The sequence below is a fragment of the Hypomesus nipponensis genome, chromosome 24, assembly GCF_054491055.1.
Source record: "Hypomesus nipponensis isolate SF chromosome 24, ASM5449105v1, whole genome shotgun sequence".
Lineage (NCBI taxonomy): Eukaryota > Metazoa > Chordata > Actinopteri > Osmeriformes > Osmeridae > Hypomesus > Hypomesus nipponensis.
Window position 1 is genome coordinate 8,485,001 of NC_140384.1, and position 17,500 is coordinate 8,502,500.

A 17,500-nucleotide genomic window follows, 5' to 3' on the forward strand; every position below is an offset into this window, starting at 1 on the left:
AGATTTACTACTTTTTTCTTTGTCTCGTCCGCTCTCCTCTTTTCCACTCCTCTTGTCTGCGACCCTCTCCTTGTCTTTCCTTCTTTCCTTTCTTCAGCCCTTCAGGTGGGAGGTGTGCTCACCATGGTATCTTCTGATTTATTAAGCAGCTTTTCTTTTCTGCTTCCGAGTGTCCTATCCCTGCCTCGTGATAAATGTGGCACGATGCATAAATTTTACACAATGGCTGCAGCCCCAACCTTACATCTAAATGATTAAACAGCTGTATCATCGCCCCGCTAACCGCTGTCATCCATCTCACACACTAAACTATCATCCCACCTTTTTCACAGCCCTTTCCACAGTATTTAGTCAACTGAAAGGATCACGATACATATTTGAGTCTATTCATGTTTCCCTGGTCAGCACAGAGAAAGACAGACGGAGGTAAAACAACATGGGGGAACAGTGTGTGTGTGTGTGTGTGTGTGTGTGTGTGTGTGGAAGGTGAGGTATTTGTTGAGGCTGTCAGCTGGGGTGAAGCAGCCCCCCTGTTGTAAGGCTGTGTGATCTAGCACTGCTGTGAAGAATCTTCCGTTGGTTTCTCCAGACCTCCTGCGGGCTCATGCCTGCCGGTGGCCTGACGCCTGTCTGAGCAGTTGGGAGCTGCTTGGAGGGGGAACACCATCATAATCTCAGAAGGTTATTGTCTCTCTCCCTTTTTTTTTTCTTTCTTTCTTTCTTTTGCCCTCTCCACAGACGTGAGCGCGCTCCACTGTTGCCGCGGTAATTGGCTGATGAGCAGTTGAAGAGGAGTGTCAGCGTTCGATTTCCAGGGGATCCTAAGTGAGGATGTGTCACCATTTATGCTGCTTTCTGTGACACCGCTCCTGGGCGAAGGCCCGGGGGAAATCATTAGGCTGTTTATACCTCTCCCCTGCCGCAGACGCCTCCCCGCTGGTATTTCCTCCATGTTTTCCTTCGAGTGATGGTCCCGCGCTGGGGTCAGGACAGAACAAGTCCCCTTTGTAAATTTGTGAGCGTTCTCTCTAGCTGCGGAAAGAGGAAAAATCCAGACAATTGGTGATGCATCGTGGGTTAGACGCTGAGAGGGCTTGAGAGGCCGATCAATGCTGCGTCCACCTGGTGGACTCCTCCCAATTTAGCCGGCTGGAGCTGTAATGATTTCTCTGTGTGTTAGGCCCCATTCTGAAGCAGAACTGGAAACTAATAGATTCTGGGTTTTAAAAGTGGGGGAGAAAAATTGGTTTTAATCAGAAATGCATATAGTTAAACCCGTCTTAACTGCTCTGAAATTATGTGTTTCTAGATCAATATTTGTTTAAGGGAGAGTTCTACTGAATTACTCATTTGCATCAACTAAAAGCTGGTTGAAAATACTCTGTGACCTGTGCCCAGAGAAGCAGAGACAAAGGTCCTTGGTTCGTTTAGCTATTTCTGCAATATCTACAACTTTGAACAAATAGAATGTGATTACATAGAAATTAAGTAGAGTTCAGTAATTCAACTCATTTACTGACCAAGCTATGCTACACACAAGTCGTTTTTTAACAGACTATTCTATCCAAAGCGACATACAAATTCCTTCTGCGTTTAGAAAGTACTGCTGAAAACCAAGGATTAACGGCCTCCAGGCATGGTGCAACAATAACAATATCTCAACTTGAGTTCTAGAATGAGTCCAGATAGAGCTGAATAGGTGTGCCTTGAGATCTCGTCACAAGGCTGGTACTTTAAGAAGGATCACAATACTATCACCTAGTTTTTACAGTGTTATTGCACAAACATAGCAGCAATCTTTTTGTATGTCTCTCAAGGGTCGCACCATTGTTAGAGAGCAAAAGTGAATTTATCAGAAAATTCCCAGGGACTGTGTATTATCATGACAAACATTTTGCCAGGAGTCCCCTTCCCTTAAAGACCTGCATCTGTGAGATAACAAGCGGCCATCTTGGCTCTGTTTCCAGCCTCCAATACTAATACTGCAGAGAGACAGAGCCACCTCCAGCTCTGGCAGACCCACTATTCATGCCATCTGATTGGCCTGTCTCCGGCCTGTCACAAGTGTCAATATGATAATTCCTGGGCCTAATTGTTGCCGGGCGGAGTGGCGGCAGAGGGTGATAATTGTCAGAGTATAACAGGGTGAAACACTGTCATTACCGGCCAGTCAATATGGCCGACACTGAGAGGAGGACCTGATCTGCAAATGATTTCACTGTCAAGGCTTCTGTTCAGGGACGTTTCTGCGTAGCGTACAGGGGCGTGCGAGCAGCGATGTCAGCAGGCTTCTTACTCTCTCTGAGGTTCTCCTTATCCTGACTTGCTGCAGTCCTGGCCTGGGTTTACAAGGGGGGGTCGTCTCTTTCCCAGAGATTAAGTGTTGCGTACTGGTTGAATGTGTTGCTTGTGTTGAATGCTTAGGAAGACTTGAAATACAGGTTCGGGCATAGAGGCAAAACGTTCCATAAGTCTGTACTCTGAAACCAGTTCATCTAATTAACCGGTTAGTTAGTAGTTGGACTTGGAAATTTGTTGTAAAATGACTATTGGTTTAGAGACTCACAGGTGTGTGCGTGTGTGTGTGTGTTCTAGTTCCAGTGTAACTAAGTCTGAGGTGTTTTCTGCCATGTTAGTGAGCGCCGGCTCCTGACCTTTCCTCCACACTGTCCCATGAAGCTCTGAGAGGGTCCGTGGGGAGGCCCTTCTCCCCCAGAAGCCTGGAGCTGGTCCTAATGACGCCTGTCAGCCCCAGCCTCGATCCTCTCCCAGCCTCGATCCTCTCCCAGCTCCAGCCTCTATTCTAATCCAGCCCCAGCCTCCTTATCCTCTCCCAGTCCCAGCCTCTTTCTTTTTTCCATCTTCCCTCTCCAGCCTCTCCCAGCTTGAGCCTCTCTTTCCCCCCAGGCTCTCGTAGCCTCAGCCTCTTCCAGATAGCCGGCTCTGGCCTGGCCCGCTCAGAGCGGCGTGTGTTTCGTGTTGTCTGTGGTCCTCGTGAGAGTTCTCCCCCTACTCTGACCTTTGTGTTCAGGGGGGTTTCCTTCTGAAGTCTCCACAGTGTAGAGGGAAAATGGTGTGTGTGTGTGTGTGTGTTTATGTGTGTGTGTGTGTGTGGGTGTGGGTGTGTGTGGGTGTGGGTGTGGGTGTGGGTGTGGGTGTGGGTGTGTGTGTGTGTGTGTGTGTGTGTGTGTGTGTGTGTGTGTGTGTGTGTGTGGGTGTGTGTGTGTGTGTGGGTGTGGGTGTGTGTGTGTGTGTGGGTGTGTGTGTGTGTGTGTGTGTGTGTGTGTGTGGGTGTGGGTGTGTGTGTGTGTGTGTGTGTGTGTGTGTGTGTGTGTGGGTGTGGGTGTGGGTGTGGGTGTGGGTGGGTGTGTGTGTGTGTGTGTGTGTGTGTGTGTGTGTGTGTGTGTGTGTGGGTGTGTGTGTGTGTGTGTGTGTGTGTGTGTGTGTGTGTGTGTGTGTGTGTGTGTGTGTGTGTGTGTGGGTGTGTGTGTGTGTGTGTGTGTGTGTGTGTGTGTGTGTGTGTGTGTGTGTGTGTGTGTGTGTGTGTGTGTGGGTGTGGGTGTGGGTGTGGGTGTGTGTGTGTGTGTGTGTGTGTGTGTGTGTGTGTGGGTGTGGGTGTGGGTGTGTGGGTGGGTGTGGGTGTGGGTGTGTGTGTGTGTGTGTGTGTGTGTGTGTGTGTGTGTGTGTGTGTGTGTGTGTGTGTGTGTGTGTGTGTGTGTGTGTGTGTGTGTGTGTGTGTGTGTGTGTGGGTGTGGGTGTGGGTGTGGGTGTGGGTGTGGGTGTGGGTGTGGGTGTGGGTGTGGGTGTGGGTGTGGGTGTGTGTGTGTGTGTGTGTGTGGGTGTGGGTGTGGGTGTGGGTGTGTGTGTGTGTGGGTGTGTGGGTGTGTGGGTGTGTGTGTGGGTGTGTGTGTGTGTGTGGGTGTGTGTGGGTGTGTGTGTGTGTGTGTGGGTGTGTGTGTCTGTCAACACAAACTTTGGTTTACCATTGCTTACACGTGCCAGTTCATTATGTTGGCTATAAAATATATATACTTTTTTTTAATAGAAAAATGTGAAAAAAAACAAAGTATTGCAATGTCTTTTTATTGTAGAAAATACACTTGATGACACTTTCATTGCTACTGCATTGCAAATAAGGAAGCTGATATAAAGGATATGTTGGTTCAGTTTCTACAGTCAGTGTAACAGATAGTTAGGATATGTTGATTTTGAATATCATTGAATGATGTTAGGATGGGGCTAGGTTAGGGTTATGGTTAGGATGGGGCAAGGTTGAGTTATGGTTAGGATGGGATAGGAAGATGGTTTGGGGTTATGGATGGGGTTAGGTGGAGGTTGTAGAGTAGTGGGTTAGGTTTAGGGGTTAGGATGGGGCCATATTAGGGTTGTAGGATAACTGGTTGCAGTTAGACATCGTTAAATTAAGGACTCGTTCACCAACAGTTTGCAACTGCTGGTATCACAAGTCCATTTTATCTCCAGTTACTGCTACTCTATTCCCCGAAGGATAAGACAAAACGTTCAAAATTTTCCATTAATCGTGTGTGATTTTGTGTTTTTCTTTTTTTTACAAATTATAAGACATTTGATTTAAAAAAATGATTATTATTACATTTTGCCATTTCAGAAACACTGGACAACCTATAAATTGGTCCTGGTCACAAACCATTCAGCTTGATATGTAAAACAGTATTGCATATGTGTCAACTCACAGCAACAGTGTTAAATGAGTTTCAATTAGGAAATATAAGTGCTGTCTGAACAGTAGTGCAAATGGCATAGTGATAGTTTGGCAAGCTGTAGTCCGATCATTTTGGCAATTCATGAAGGAAGTTCAAATGTCTCTTGTCAGTCGTACCAAAAGTGCATGGTTGTACTTAGTTAGCATTCACCCGTTGGAGAGCAGTGAATATACTATGGTAATAAATTAACATAAACAAAATCTGCATAATAGTTTAGCTTTGTGACAAGTCTACAGCATGAGATTGTATGTCCAGTCTACCGTCGAAATCCTCACAAGGAAAGCCACACAGCACAAACACACGTACGCAAGCTACTTCAAATAAGAACCCTGTATACTTTGTGCAAAGTTGTAATTCTCTGGGGGATGGTCCGTGTAGTTCCCTTGCACATGGAAACAGGGTCCCCCATCTTGTGTACGTGTGTCTGTGTCGTGCTCGAGGCTTTAGGTGTGTGGGGTCCTGGTGTTACCATCCCTCCACCTCCACGATGAACGGCTCCTTCACCTCGATCCGCCCGCTGTTGACGATCACACACTCGGTGTAGGGCAGGTTCCTATCGTTGGTGTCCTGAAGCTCGATGGTGTGAACTACAGACTGGAAACACAAGGTGAAAGAGTACTCTTACTGTGTGTCGGGTGTGTGTAGTGTATAACTGTTTCTGTGTGTGTGTGTGGGTGTGTGTGTTTTGCAGATTAATTCTTGTGAGCATAGATATTTGTCAATAAGTGACATTGTGTGTGTCTACAGGGTTCAGCCTACCATGCCTTCCAGCACCTTGCCGAAGACCACATGCTTGCCGTCCAACCACGGAGCCCTGGCAGCGGTGATAAAGAACTGGGATCCGTTGGAGTCCGGCCCCGCGTTGGCCATGGACACCCAGCCCGCACCCAGGTGCTTCAAACGGAAGTTCTCGTCTGCAAATGTGTTCCCATAGATGCTACGGCCTGGAGGTGAGGAGGGGAGGGGTGGAGAGAAGAGAGGAGAGATGAGGTGAGGAATGGAAGGGAGCGGTGAGGGAAGGAGAGGTGAGAGGAAGGGAGGGGAGGGGTGAGGGAAGGAGAGGTGAGAGGAAGGGAGGGGAGGGGTGAGGGAAGGAGAGGTGAGAGGAAGGGAGGGCGTGTGAGGCCGGTGCGGTCCTACCTCCGGTCCCATCCCCTGCTGTGAAGTCTCCTCCCTGGATCATGAAGTCTTTAATCACACGGTGGAACTTGCTGCCTTTGTACCCATAGCCTTTCTGTTAAAAAAAGCAACAATAGGTGAGGTTGAATCCTAACAACAGAGACTGCTGCTGAAAGAGTCCACTAGTTTAAAACCTGGGCCAGTGTGTTAATGATATCGCTCGCCTTACAGAATCCCAGTTTAATCAGGTTCTGGGCAGGCCTACCTCTCCTGTTGCCAGGGTCACAATGTTCTTCACGGTCAGAGGAACCACCTCACCAAACAGACCAATCACAATCCTGCCCACTTCGTGGCCCGCAACCGTGATATCGAAGAACACCTGGAAAAGGAACACACACACAAACACACACACGCACATAAGCATGGATGAAATCATCCTTAACTCCACAATCTGTGTGGGTCACTGTGAACTGTATAGTAAGGCCTTGTTTCATGTTGTGCTTGAGGGCCTTGATCTGTCCTGAGTCAGTGTGTTATGTGTTATGTAAGTGCATTAGCCTATTGGAAGGCTGGTCACTATCATGGCATTCCAGAGGTTAGAAGTGACAAGAAAGAAATCAAGTGTGTATTTATCCATTTTAACCTGGATAGATTGCATTATTTCATTACCCCTTATTACAGGATTGTACAACATTATTACAAGATGATTATTAAAAATATATATGACATCCATAAATGTGACAAATCAGTAGACATATTCAGTGCCATCAACAGATGAGATCACATGGTTTAGTTCGAGTTGATGATGCTATTTGTGTGTGAGATTACTCGGTCTTTTTTATACAGCAGAACATTACGGCGCAATGCGGTTTTCTATGCAGTTTGACCACGTAGCATTGTTATTATGTATCCTGCACACAGATGTTTTCGAAGGAACCCTCTCGGTGGGTTCGCTCGTGCATGCATAAGCGTCCGAGCGCCGGTTTATCGCGGATGGTGATGACTGGATGTTAATAGGCTACCGACCTTCTCTGTTACTTTCGGTCCGACCCGTCCTTTCGAACATGCGACGTTCTCGGGAAACGTTAGCGCCACGAAAACGATGGCAGACATAAACGTCTTTAGCTCCATCTTGCAGCTGCCGAGGCGCCGTCGAAAAATCTCGGTGTGTCAAATCGGTGTGAATAGCGGAGAGCGTCTGCACTGAATTTCCTGCAGTAACCCCTCCTCCCATTGGGCAGTGCTTCAGTATGCCCAGCCTCCGCTATAGTACCATGGTGCGGGGATGCGCAGTCAGGACAGGGTTGTGTCTATACACTACAGAATGACCGTCTTAAGACAGGCAAGAGGCAAGCCGTGAGAGACAGGTGTTCGCATGGTCCCAAAGTGGACCATAGTTCTACACTTTTAAGACGCTCCGCTACAAGAATTAAAGACGTGTCCTTTTTCTTTCTCAAGGAAGTTAAGGTTTGTGGTGCTGCAGTATCCCAAACCGAAACACTTAGATTAGGCCTATTGACAGTCATATGGAAAGATTGAAATTGGGGGAAGATTGCATCAACAAGCATTACAAACTTTGTGTTCAGTTAAATCAATTGTGGCCTCTGTTAGTCAAAGATTGTATTATTGTGTCTTGTAACAAAGAAACAATAATTGCCTCAAGATTTGGGAACGTTCATGATGCTCCTGTGTGCCTCATCTTTGTTGACAAAGGATTATCTCAACTGCCCAAATAGTTTGATTACTAATTCATTGTCAAAGGGAATATAGCTTTTTAGGTATAGGCGTGCTGCTGTAGCCTATACACACCAAACCTCTTCCTCACTTCCTCTCACAACTTTAGGCCGCAGTAAGACTAGGGTCTATCCGACAAAAAGGGAAACGCTATAGCTTACATCTCGAGTCCCGCTGTCTTTTGTAGTTATTTGTAAACTTGTTGGGTCATACAATCCTAACAATCCACTCTATCAGTCACAGAAGGTGAACTACTAAACACAAGCATATTCAAGTGTCTGGTCTCTTCCTCCCTGGCTCGTGAGGGACTACGGCGCCCTCTGGCAGCCCCGGTTGTCACACTGCCCGAGCGAGGTAAGAGGAGGCCGCTGTCTTCCTACTAGAAATACAACCCATTTAGCTTCCAAATCGGAAGGGTTCAGGAGACCTACGTGGTTTCTCTTTAAGATGCCTACTTCGACTTCCTATTGCATGTAAATCACTTTTATCTGAATTTTCCCCCGGTTGGATTGCATATGCAATTCGGCGTTGAAGAACACACAGGGTTCTACTAAAGCCTTATAGGAAACACATGAATTAATGTGAGTAACATCTTGTGAGCAGCCCACAAATACCATAGGCCTTTATCAAATGACATGGATTAGTTTATGTGTATTGTTTTGGATTATTTTAGGTTCCTAGATTTCTATCAATCTTGACCATTTCGTAATTAATATGGTCACATAATTTTGGGGTAAAAATGCAAAAATGCCAAACTCTTGTCGTTTGTTGTTTTCAGTGGTTAGATAACAATTGCCTTTTGTCGATTGAATCAATATAGGATAAACACCAGATAATTAAACTGTCCTAAATATGAATAAGGTGTTTATTTCTCAAATTTAGCACTTAGTGTAAGCAAGAGGCGAGTTGGAAGAAGAAAGGAGAGTTTGAATCTCTGTAATTCCCACGTGAATAACCGTCTATATTAATGAATTATATAGTCAGCAACCCGTGACCTCAAAGCCATAATCAGGACACACTAGGGGCACGAGGAGAGGTTGTTGAATTCTTTATCGGACTCCTGTCAAAGACGGCCGTCCATTTGTCTTGCAACCATCAGGCGAATTAATTAACAAGAAATGTAAACGTTTTAATTGAATGTCAAACAGAATACACTATGTAAATGAAAGCAACACCAAGAGGTCTATAAGTACAAACAAATCAAGGTTACATGAACGTACATGTATAAATTAAGTTGTGTTGATATATATTTTAAATCCACCCTAAATAATGAGCTTTTGTAGAAGAAAATGATGAATTTCGGTAGTTAATTTATTGATCAGAGCTGCTACTTCAATGTCCTTTAGTTAAGCAGTCATTAATCAATGGACGTAAACAGCATTGCTCTCCTTGTGTTGTGTTGTGTTTTACGCCCTCTTAGAGAAACGGAGTTGTGGATTAATTATAAATCCAAAAGACAGCAAGGTTGATGGAAATAGAATATTGCCTTTTTTACTGGAAAAGAAAAACAAGAATAATGACACAAGAACAGTGGCTAGTCAATATTGATGTTTAGAATAATTGTTATGACAATTAGGCCTACCATCGCTAATGTTTTTGTTAATAAGTCAAATTAAATAATTAACAATGGAGGCATGGGTAATCATCCCTGGGATATATTTTGATGGGCTTTTCCCTATACCCTAAAACCATAGCCTAATTTCAGGGTCATTAAAATACGTAATTCCCACGAGTTAAGTTTGAAAACCCGTAATAGAGCGTGAGTTGGAAGTCTTCGATGTGCAAAAATAACGAGCTTCGAAACAAGTTTTTAATGTTTATTTTGTGGACACAGGCTGCAATTCCCTCAAGAAACTTCAGTTTAACATATCAGCACACTCGCGGTGCAGTATTATTGTTCACATTCTTTTACAGTGAAATTGCGCTTTTGTAGACAAGGGTTCATTTTCAGACGATTATGTTTGTGTTTTTGTTCGTTATCAATCTGCAGAGGTCTCGAGATGACAAATGGCCTTGTCAAAATGACGCCAGTCAAAACATTTTACCACCCCTCTAGAAGAACGCGTGTAAAATGCCCCGCACAGACACTGTACAAACACTCATAACTTTCTCAAGCGCAAAGGAGACGGTGGGAAACACTATTGCTGGATAACAAGTTGAAGTAACAATACCATGAGGCAATATGCATTATCTAGAGAGTGTTGAATTAAACTAGAAATGTCGTGAGACACGAGAGTCCGGTGGTCTAGAAGTGGCCACCTTGAAACAATTGAAAAACCCACCCAATGGCATGCGGAACTGTTACGTATTGATCCTTTAATTTGTTATCAGCTTTTCTTTTGAGAGGTGAACTAGAAATGTACTTTAATAAGATAGGTATTCAATCATTGTGTGGGAAAGAAACGTTTTTTCCCCCTAGAACAACAAATGACCAGAAGTTACAATGCAAATGGAAGCTGGCATTGCTATTTGGCTTAAAAGACTGTCCCACTTTCAATTCTTTCAAGCCTAAAAATCCAAGAATAGTTTTGGCAAAGACAGATGCGGTGCTACAGTTTTGGGCCAGTGTGAACTTCTTCGTCCCCTGTGTGTTTTATGCTGTCGTAAAACCCACGTGCCCTTTCTCTGATCCTGCGAGCGCTCAGAGGAGAGGGGGGCACGAGAGGGAGGAGATGATATTGTACTTCAGACGTAAACCCAGAAACGAACAGCGCGACGTATCTGAAGTCAATACTATGGTGTAAGAGTCCGGGAAATACGCATTGGAATCACCGTCAAGGACCTAATACACCTTTACGCGTGAACATAGTAAGTGTTGTTTTTCTGTATCGCTGTGTTTGCTCTGTGGTCGGTAAGGACATCGTTGGTGAACTCTGGAAAGTAGTGGTCTTCCGTGCTGGGGAAGGCTATAGTCTGTGATGAAAGGTTTACACACGTGAAACGCAGAGATGGTCTTGTTTCCTTTTTAACGTATATACTTTTAGTATCTCCTTTTGCGTTAGATTGCATTTTGTAACGGAACAATGTATCTTACCATTATCAGCGTAATGGCTAACTAAATTCGGGAATCGTGAGAATTGAACAGCTAAAGCTTATTTTCTTTACGTTTTTGTCATATGATCAATTATGAACTTATTTAATCTAATTTAATTGAAAGTAAACTATCTACTCAGCCAGTGATAAGCTGTCAATGTTTTTTTCTGCGCAGCTCCGGTTTGCGATGCTAAAGCCCAGTGACCCCAGCGGCTCTGCGTTCCTCAAGGTGGACCCAACGTACATCCAGCACTGGCAGCAGCTTTTCCCTCAAACACATCTAAAGAATGCCGCGCTCACGCAGTTGCAGCCGCCTGACCGTATCACCATCCCGGTGGAGAGCTTTCGCCAAAGGCAGAACCTCATCTCCTCAACCACCTCTTCCTCGGCTCTGACCCCGTCCTCCACCTCTTCCTCCACCTCCTCAGTTTCTTCGCTGGCAGGGTTAACGCAACTGCCCGTGCCACCAATTGCACTTTTTGGACAAACTCTTTGCAGCGACATTATCTCGTCAGACAGCATCAGCCTCCAAGCTAAAGACGTCTGTGTGTCCTCGAGTTTTAAGAGCGACAAAGGGTCTCGGTTTAAACTGACCTCTGAGGAGCTGGACTACTACCTTTACGGACAACAACGAATGGAAATAATACCGTTAAACAATCACACCGGCGACCAGAACAATCGTATGTATGACTGCCCAGTTGTGCCCTCCAAAATATTAATTAAAGGGGGATTTACGTTTTATTGTATCATTATTAGGCGAATAATACTTACTTAAAAAAAGAGAATAGTATTTTTATGGTTGTCACAGATGGCAAAGAAAATGTTTCAGCTGCTCAAACAATATTGACATTGGTTATGGAAGTGCGTTGTATTGTTTTTTTCCGTCCCGTCACTTTAAATAGGCTACTTTATAGAATCAGGACACTGATTGTTATTAATGGACCCTCGTGTACACCAACATCTGGAAAGTTTGATTGAAGTCTCAAAAGCAGAACTCTGACCGTTAGCAGGTGCGCGCGTTCAAATTACTAATAAATCTAATATGATCTAGGCCTATCAGTAATTCAATGCTTACTAATTTAAAATTAATCGGCTAACTAATATACAATTTCAATTAATTAAGATAATTGGGCCTTTATTTTCTTCCTCAATTATATCTTATTATGATTTCCATCCGCTTCCAGATGCACGTGCTGTTTGTGGGTCTCCTATGTAGCCTATAGGCCAACGTTCACTCATTAAAATCTGTGCAATTATTGACAAATTAGTGCAAAGTACCTCAACCGTTGTGCAGGCTAAATTATAAATCTAAATTAGTTCTTACTTATTTGAACAATATCATCCAAACGTTTGTATTGTTACATTCCATCAACAGGTCTGTGCATTTGTAATATATGTAACCTTTCACTAATGACATAGCCACGTTCCTCAAATAGTCCTATAACATTTGGACACAGTCTATAATGACCAAAGGTCATTATTATAGGCCTAATTATAGACTACGATTATCTTAATTCTGAAGCTAATTTTGGATGCCTCTTTTCTCTTTAAATCGTTTTTCTTTTACAGCAATTCATTTCACCCAGTCGTCATCTCGCGTTCAAACGAGAGAAGGCTCTATATATTAAAGCGAAGTTTGAGGAGGTGGTGACTGTTTATTTAAGGTGATAAAACGGCCCATCAGCAGTAATCTCCATCGATATGTGGCACCACCAGATGAGGGATGGGGGGACAAGCCACAATTAATTGCTGTATAGTTTTGTGGAAGAGAGAGCAGAGAGTGTGGATCAGAGATCGATCTCGTGCATCGGCCGCTATTCATCATCCCTACATGCAATATAGAACTCTCCCGGGGACAGCGCGAGACTGCTTTATCTACATTCGGTGCTCTCTCCCCCATATTTCAAACCTATGTCGGTCATTTATAAAATAGCCGAAGTGTGTATTACGTTCCGTGAAACATACAATTCCGTATACGCTTCAATTTCTCTAATTGCACCAAGCGTTTAATCCCGAGAATCAAGATAGAAAAGTTGTGAAAACCCGAGCTTTAGCAGAAAGGTGTTTCACTATTTTGTTTTTGTTTTTCAAAGATGATATTATTTTGGCATAAACTCGATCATCAATATTATGATTTTTAATGCCATCAAAAGTTTTTAATTTTGTCTATATTATGCAGCCTGAAGAGTGTACATCCGGCCATGGCGTTGAAATTGGACTGAAAAATAAAACATTGACTAAAGAGGGGCATTGCGCTCGTACACGGTAGTATAAGCGTGCAGTGTGTCACCTGTAAAACAGAAATATAAAATGATGATCTAGAACGTGGTCATAAACAAAAGTGTAGACCTTTGCTAACCAGAACACAACTGTTCCCACTTTTGTACTTTGTATTTGTTAGACTACTGTTTCGATGAATAGTCTCCAAATAATTATTGAAATGAACAGTTCAATATTACAGCAGTGCAATCGAGGAATGTGGGATGTTTCTCAATGTTGTCCCAAAGTTAAAGCCTTTAGACAGCTAAACAACCAAGCAAGAAATAAACTATTGGAAATAACGATCATAATAAAAAAAAACAGCTTTTCCATTTTCTTGTTTCAAACTTTATTATATTTATGGTGATTGCGTCTGAGTAATTACCAAATAAATATTATTGCAGATTCTGAATTCGTTTTAACACACACGCGTCTATAACAAATCCCGAAACTAGACAGCCGACATGAAAAGCTGTCTAAACATTTGGAATGGATGAGCTCTGTAAAATGGGAGAAGTTCTCTCCCACTTCATAATAAGTGTTCACTCCTCTCACCTGTCAAAAAGTTTCACTTCAGTGTTATTATTCCAAGCCTCAGCAAATCATACAACATGTTTACCTGATAGTTGGTATGTGCAAGAAGATTATGCAGTACCAGTTTGCTATTACACTGCAGAAGTGAAAAAGCCAGCCATCGTTTGATATCCGCGTGTGTATGTGTGTCTAGGGCCCGCAACATGAGTGCATGTATGTGTGTGTGTGTTAAAAGACCGTAACGAGTGTGTGTGTGAGTGTATGTTTCCAACATTTTAAGCCTGTACATATTTCCTGGGTCAGTTCTTATGTGTATCTGTCTCTGTGAATGTAGCTTATCCGTGGCGTCTTCATGCAAAGTCTTCATGTCCACTGGGTGTAATGTTAGTGCGTGTGTCCATGGCCATTTCCTGCACAGTAAGAGGTACATGTCATCCCAGCAGGGGTAACATGTATGTATGTGATCCCATCCTGGTAACGTGTGTGATCCCAGCATGGTAACACATATTTGATCGCAGTGTGGTAACATGTGTACTCCCACAGTGAGATATGTGTGTGTACTCCCAGGGTGTGACATGTGTGTGTACTTCCAGGGTGTGACATGTGTGTGTACTTCCAGGGTGTGACACGTGTGTGTACTTCCAGGGTGTGACATGTGTGTGTACTTCCAGGGTGTGACACGTGCGTGTACTTCCAGGGTGTGACATGTGTGTGTACTTCCAGGGTGTGACGTGTGTGTACTTCCAGGGTGTGACACGTGCGTGTACTTCCAGGGTGTGACGTGTGTGTGTACTTCCAGGGTGTGACATGTGTGTGTACTTCCAGGGTGTGACACGTGTGTGTACTTCCAGGGTGTGACGTGTGTGTACTTCCAGGGTGTGACACGTGCGTGTACTTCCAGGGTGTGACGTGTGTGTGTGTACTTCCAGGGTGTGACACGTGTGTGTACTTCCAGGGTGTGACATGTGTGCGGACAACCGCAACGGGGAGTGTCCCATGCACGGCCCTCTGCACTCCCTACGCCGCCTGGTGGGCACCAGTAGCTCCGCCCCGGCCGCGCCCCCTCCGGAGGTCCCCGACTGGCTGAGGGACCTGCCCAGGGAGGTGTGTCTCTGCACCAGCACCGTGCCCGGCCTGGGATACGGCATCTGTGCCGCCCAGAGGATCCCCCAGGGAACCTGGCTGGGACCCTTCCAGGGAGTGCCCCTCCTGCTGGAGAAGCTGCAGGCCGGAGCGGTCAGGAACACCAGACACTTATGGGAGGTGAGTTGGCCGGGCGACAAGCGGTTTATGGGGTGGATAAAAAGGAAATGAGGATGATAATGGTTTATGTGAAGGAGTGGGTTTTATTCCGTTTTTTTTTTTTTCTACCTCAAAGCTTTTATTTATAAACTCTGGTGGGTTATTGAACTTGAGTTTATTCAGGCGTTATTGTTTGGGAACGCCATGCTCAGTTTTAAATGGATAGGTCTGCATTTCTGTAGGTTCTATGTTGTGAAGGTATCGGTTGTGCTGCTGCCGCTTGAGATTGGCGGTGTTGTGACGTAAACTGAAGTTGACCCTTGTGTGTTTCCAAAGTGCATCTTCCTGTACGTCCCGTTCAAAGTTGGAGCGAGACTCACATTGATTAGGGGTGATTCCTCTTATATACAGTTCAGGGGAAAAGTCAATGTCCTGTGTATATATATTTATATAAACAGCTGTATTAGCATTAGCACTATGTTAATCGGCAGAGGGGCTGTCCATATGGTCAGGGGGACTGATAGATCTCTCCCCTGGGCTCTCCCTCTGAAAGGTCACTCTCCCCCCCACTGGCCAATCAGAGCTACCTTCTTTGGCAACCGTGGCAGCCAGGGGTGATGGGCGTGAGGGGGGCTGGGTGGTGGGGGAGGTGGGGGAGGTTTGAGAGGAGAGGGTCATGGTTAAGAACACAGACAACGGTGCACATACAACCAGTGTGTCCAGGCCAGAGGTCCTGGCCTTTACAACTAGAGGTTGATCCAGAGTCAGACATTATTGACCCGGGTCAGAATGTTATTGTTTTACCAAAGACCGAGAACGAGAGGCTAATCACGTTTGATGTTTCAGTGCAGCTCAATAATAAATGAGTAAATCCTTTTCCCTCTTCCAAAGGTTTATTTATCATACTGACCATATTAAGAAAACGGGTGACTCTTAAGTGTACTGAACGCTGTTTACTTAAGTCAGTAATCTAGTAAATGACTGTCTATGAAGTGATGTCATAGACCGTGTCTGTGTGTCTCTTTCATCACTAGTGCTACTGATGATGTACTACGTGGATCATCTAAGAGAGGCAGATTGTAAACACCAGAAGTGCCCGGCAGGAATTCAGCCTGATAAAGTGTAGCTTAAATGAGTTGAAGAGGTGGAACGAGAGAGAGAGAGAGAGAGAGAGAGAGAGAGAGAGAGAGAGAGAGAGAGAGAGAGAGAGAGAGAGAGAGAGAGAGAGAGAGAGAGAGAGAGAGAGAGAGAGAGAGAGAGAGAGAGAGAGAGAGAGAGAGAGAGAGAGAGAGAGAGAGAGAGAGAGAGAGAGAGAGAGAGAGAGAGAGAGAGAGAGAGAGAGAGAGAGAGAGAGAGAGAGAGAGAGAGAGAGAGAGAGAGAGAGAGAGAGAGAGAGAGAGAGAGAGAGGGAGGGAGGGAGGGAGGGAGGGAGGGAGGGAGGGAGGGGGAGACTGTCGACTACTCTAATTCACACGTCTTTGGTCATGGTGAAAAGGTAGTTTACTCAAATTACAATCTTACCATATTTACCAACTCATCTAGACACCCACATATTTGATGTCTGGAGTGTAATTTTTGAAAGGGTTGTTGTCTGGGTGAACTGTGAGTTTGAACTCCAATCATCATTAATACAGCTGAAAACAGGGAATGATATGTTGTCTAGCCAATCAGAAAACAGGGTTTAGTTGCATTCTCTTGAGTGTCCAATAGTAATATGTTAGTACTGTATGTCCCAGCAGCATTTCTAACAAGGTGATCAATAAAGGTACCTGACATTTTAGAGCTGTTTTTTAGTGTTTTAGTTGTGTAGAGTGCAACAGAGGTTAAGACGTCGATCCAAAGGAATAGCTCCTACAAAGGTCAATTATAGTTTCTGGTTATGGTAATCTTGCACAGCAGTTCAGGAAAGAGACGTATTCAGTAGCAACGTGGTTCTCCGTCGCTAATATACAACCCATAGCCTATTGTACAACTCATAGTGGAATACAATGGCTGGTCGGTTAGTGTGAGAGTAAAAACGTGCTGTTGAGATTGTTACACAGAGTGTATTGCAGTCCAGCTTAGGTTGTTGTTTTAACAGATGGCATGTGAACTATTGCTTTGGAGGGTCTAAGACTGAGGGCTACGAGCAGTAATACCAACGGTATTTTTGTCATGCTTTATTTGTGTAGTCTCTCCGGTTGTATGGCAACCGTAGCTTGACTCTACTATGTAGTCGACACACTGGTTTTACACAACACTAGTGAGAGAGCCTGGGATAGAGTGACCTAATTTTTCTTACAAACACGCGCGCACCCGCACACACACACCCGCACACATGCACACACACACACACACAATGTCTGGCCTGCGACGATCCGATCCGGCAGTATTCCCACAGTGTCCCCCCCCAGCTCTCCCTGTGGATGTGTCCTGTGGTCTGGCGGTCAGACAGTCCACTCCGCCGCTGGAATGTGTGGAGTTCTAGAGTGCCTCACTGATGTCCAGGGTTCTAGAACGTCTGGCTATCCTACCAGGGCGAAAATAGGCTTTAAACGCTATTAAAAACATGTCAGACTTGGGAGGTCAGAGTCTGGTTGTGGACCGGGGGGGGGCTCCGGTCTGTTAGTGTGATGCGGAGGCAAGGAGCAGCAGAGCATTCAGTCACACAGAATATCATCGAGCATTTCTGTCTCAAACCTCTGGATTCGAGTTAATATTAGCCACAAAGGTCCCAGGGAGAAAACGGGGAAGAAAACCGAGAGAGAAAATGGAAAGAACGTCAGGAATGGAGAGAGCGAATCCAAACCCAGCAGGGGAGTGCAGCCCCCCTCTGCGCAGAGACACACTGTGTGTGT

The 17,500-nt window shown here is 44.9% G+C and overlaps 2 protein-coding genes across 2 annotated transcripts in view; one reads left to right on the top strand and one right to left on the bottom strand.

Moving 5' to 3' along the window:
- Window positions 1-4,113: 4,113 nt before the first annotated feature.
- Window positions 4,114-7,021, bottom strand: ppic (peptidylprolyl isomerase C). Its single transcript, XM_084690195.1, has 5 exons — window positions 6,888-7,021; window positions 6,127-6,240; window positions 5,883-5,976; window positions 5,502-5,686; window positions 4,114-5,336 (listed from the first exon to the last, which is right to left on the bottom strand). Exons 1-5 carry the CDS (start codon window positions 6,990-6,992, stop codon window positions 5,208-5,210), a joined length of 627 nt encoding a protein of 208 aa, XP_084546321.1. The 5' UTR covers window positions 6,993-7,021; the 3' UTR covers window positions 4,114-5,207.
- Window positions 7,022-10,809: 3,788 nt separating this feature from the next.
- Window positions 10,810-17,500, top strand: part of prdm6 (PR domain containing 6) — a 28,129-nt gene continuing 21,438 nt past the window's right edge. Inside the window, exons 1-2 of the mRNA XM_084690641.1 lie at window positions 10,810-11,308; window positions 14,377-14,684. Coding sequence (XP_084546767.1) covers window positions 10,816-11,308; window positions 14,377-14,684 — 801 coding nt within the window. The 5' untranslated portion in view covers window positions 10,810-10,815. The remainder of the gene's footprint in view (window positions 11,309-14,376; window positions 14,685-17,500) is intronic.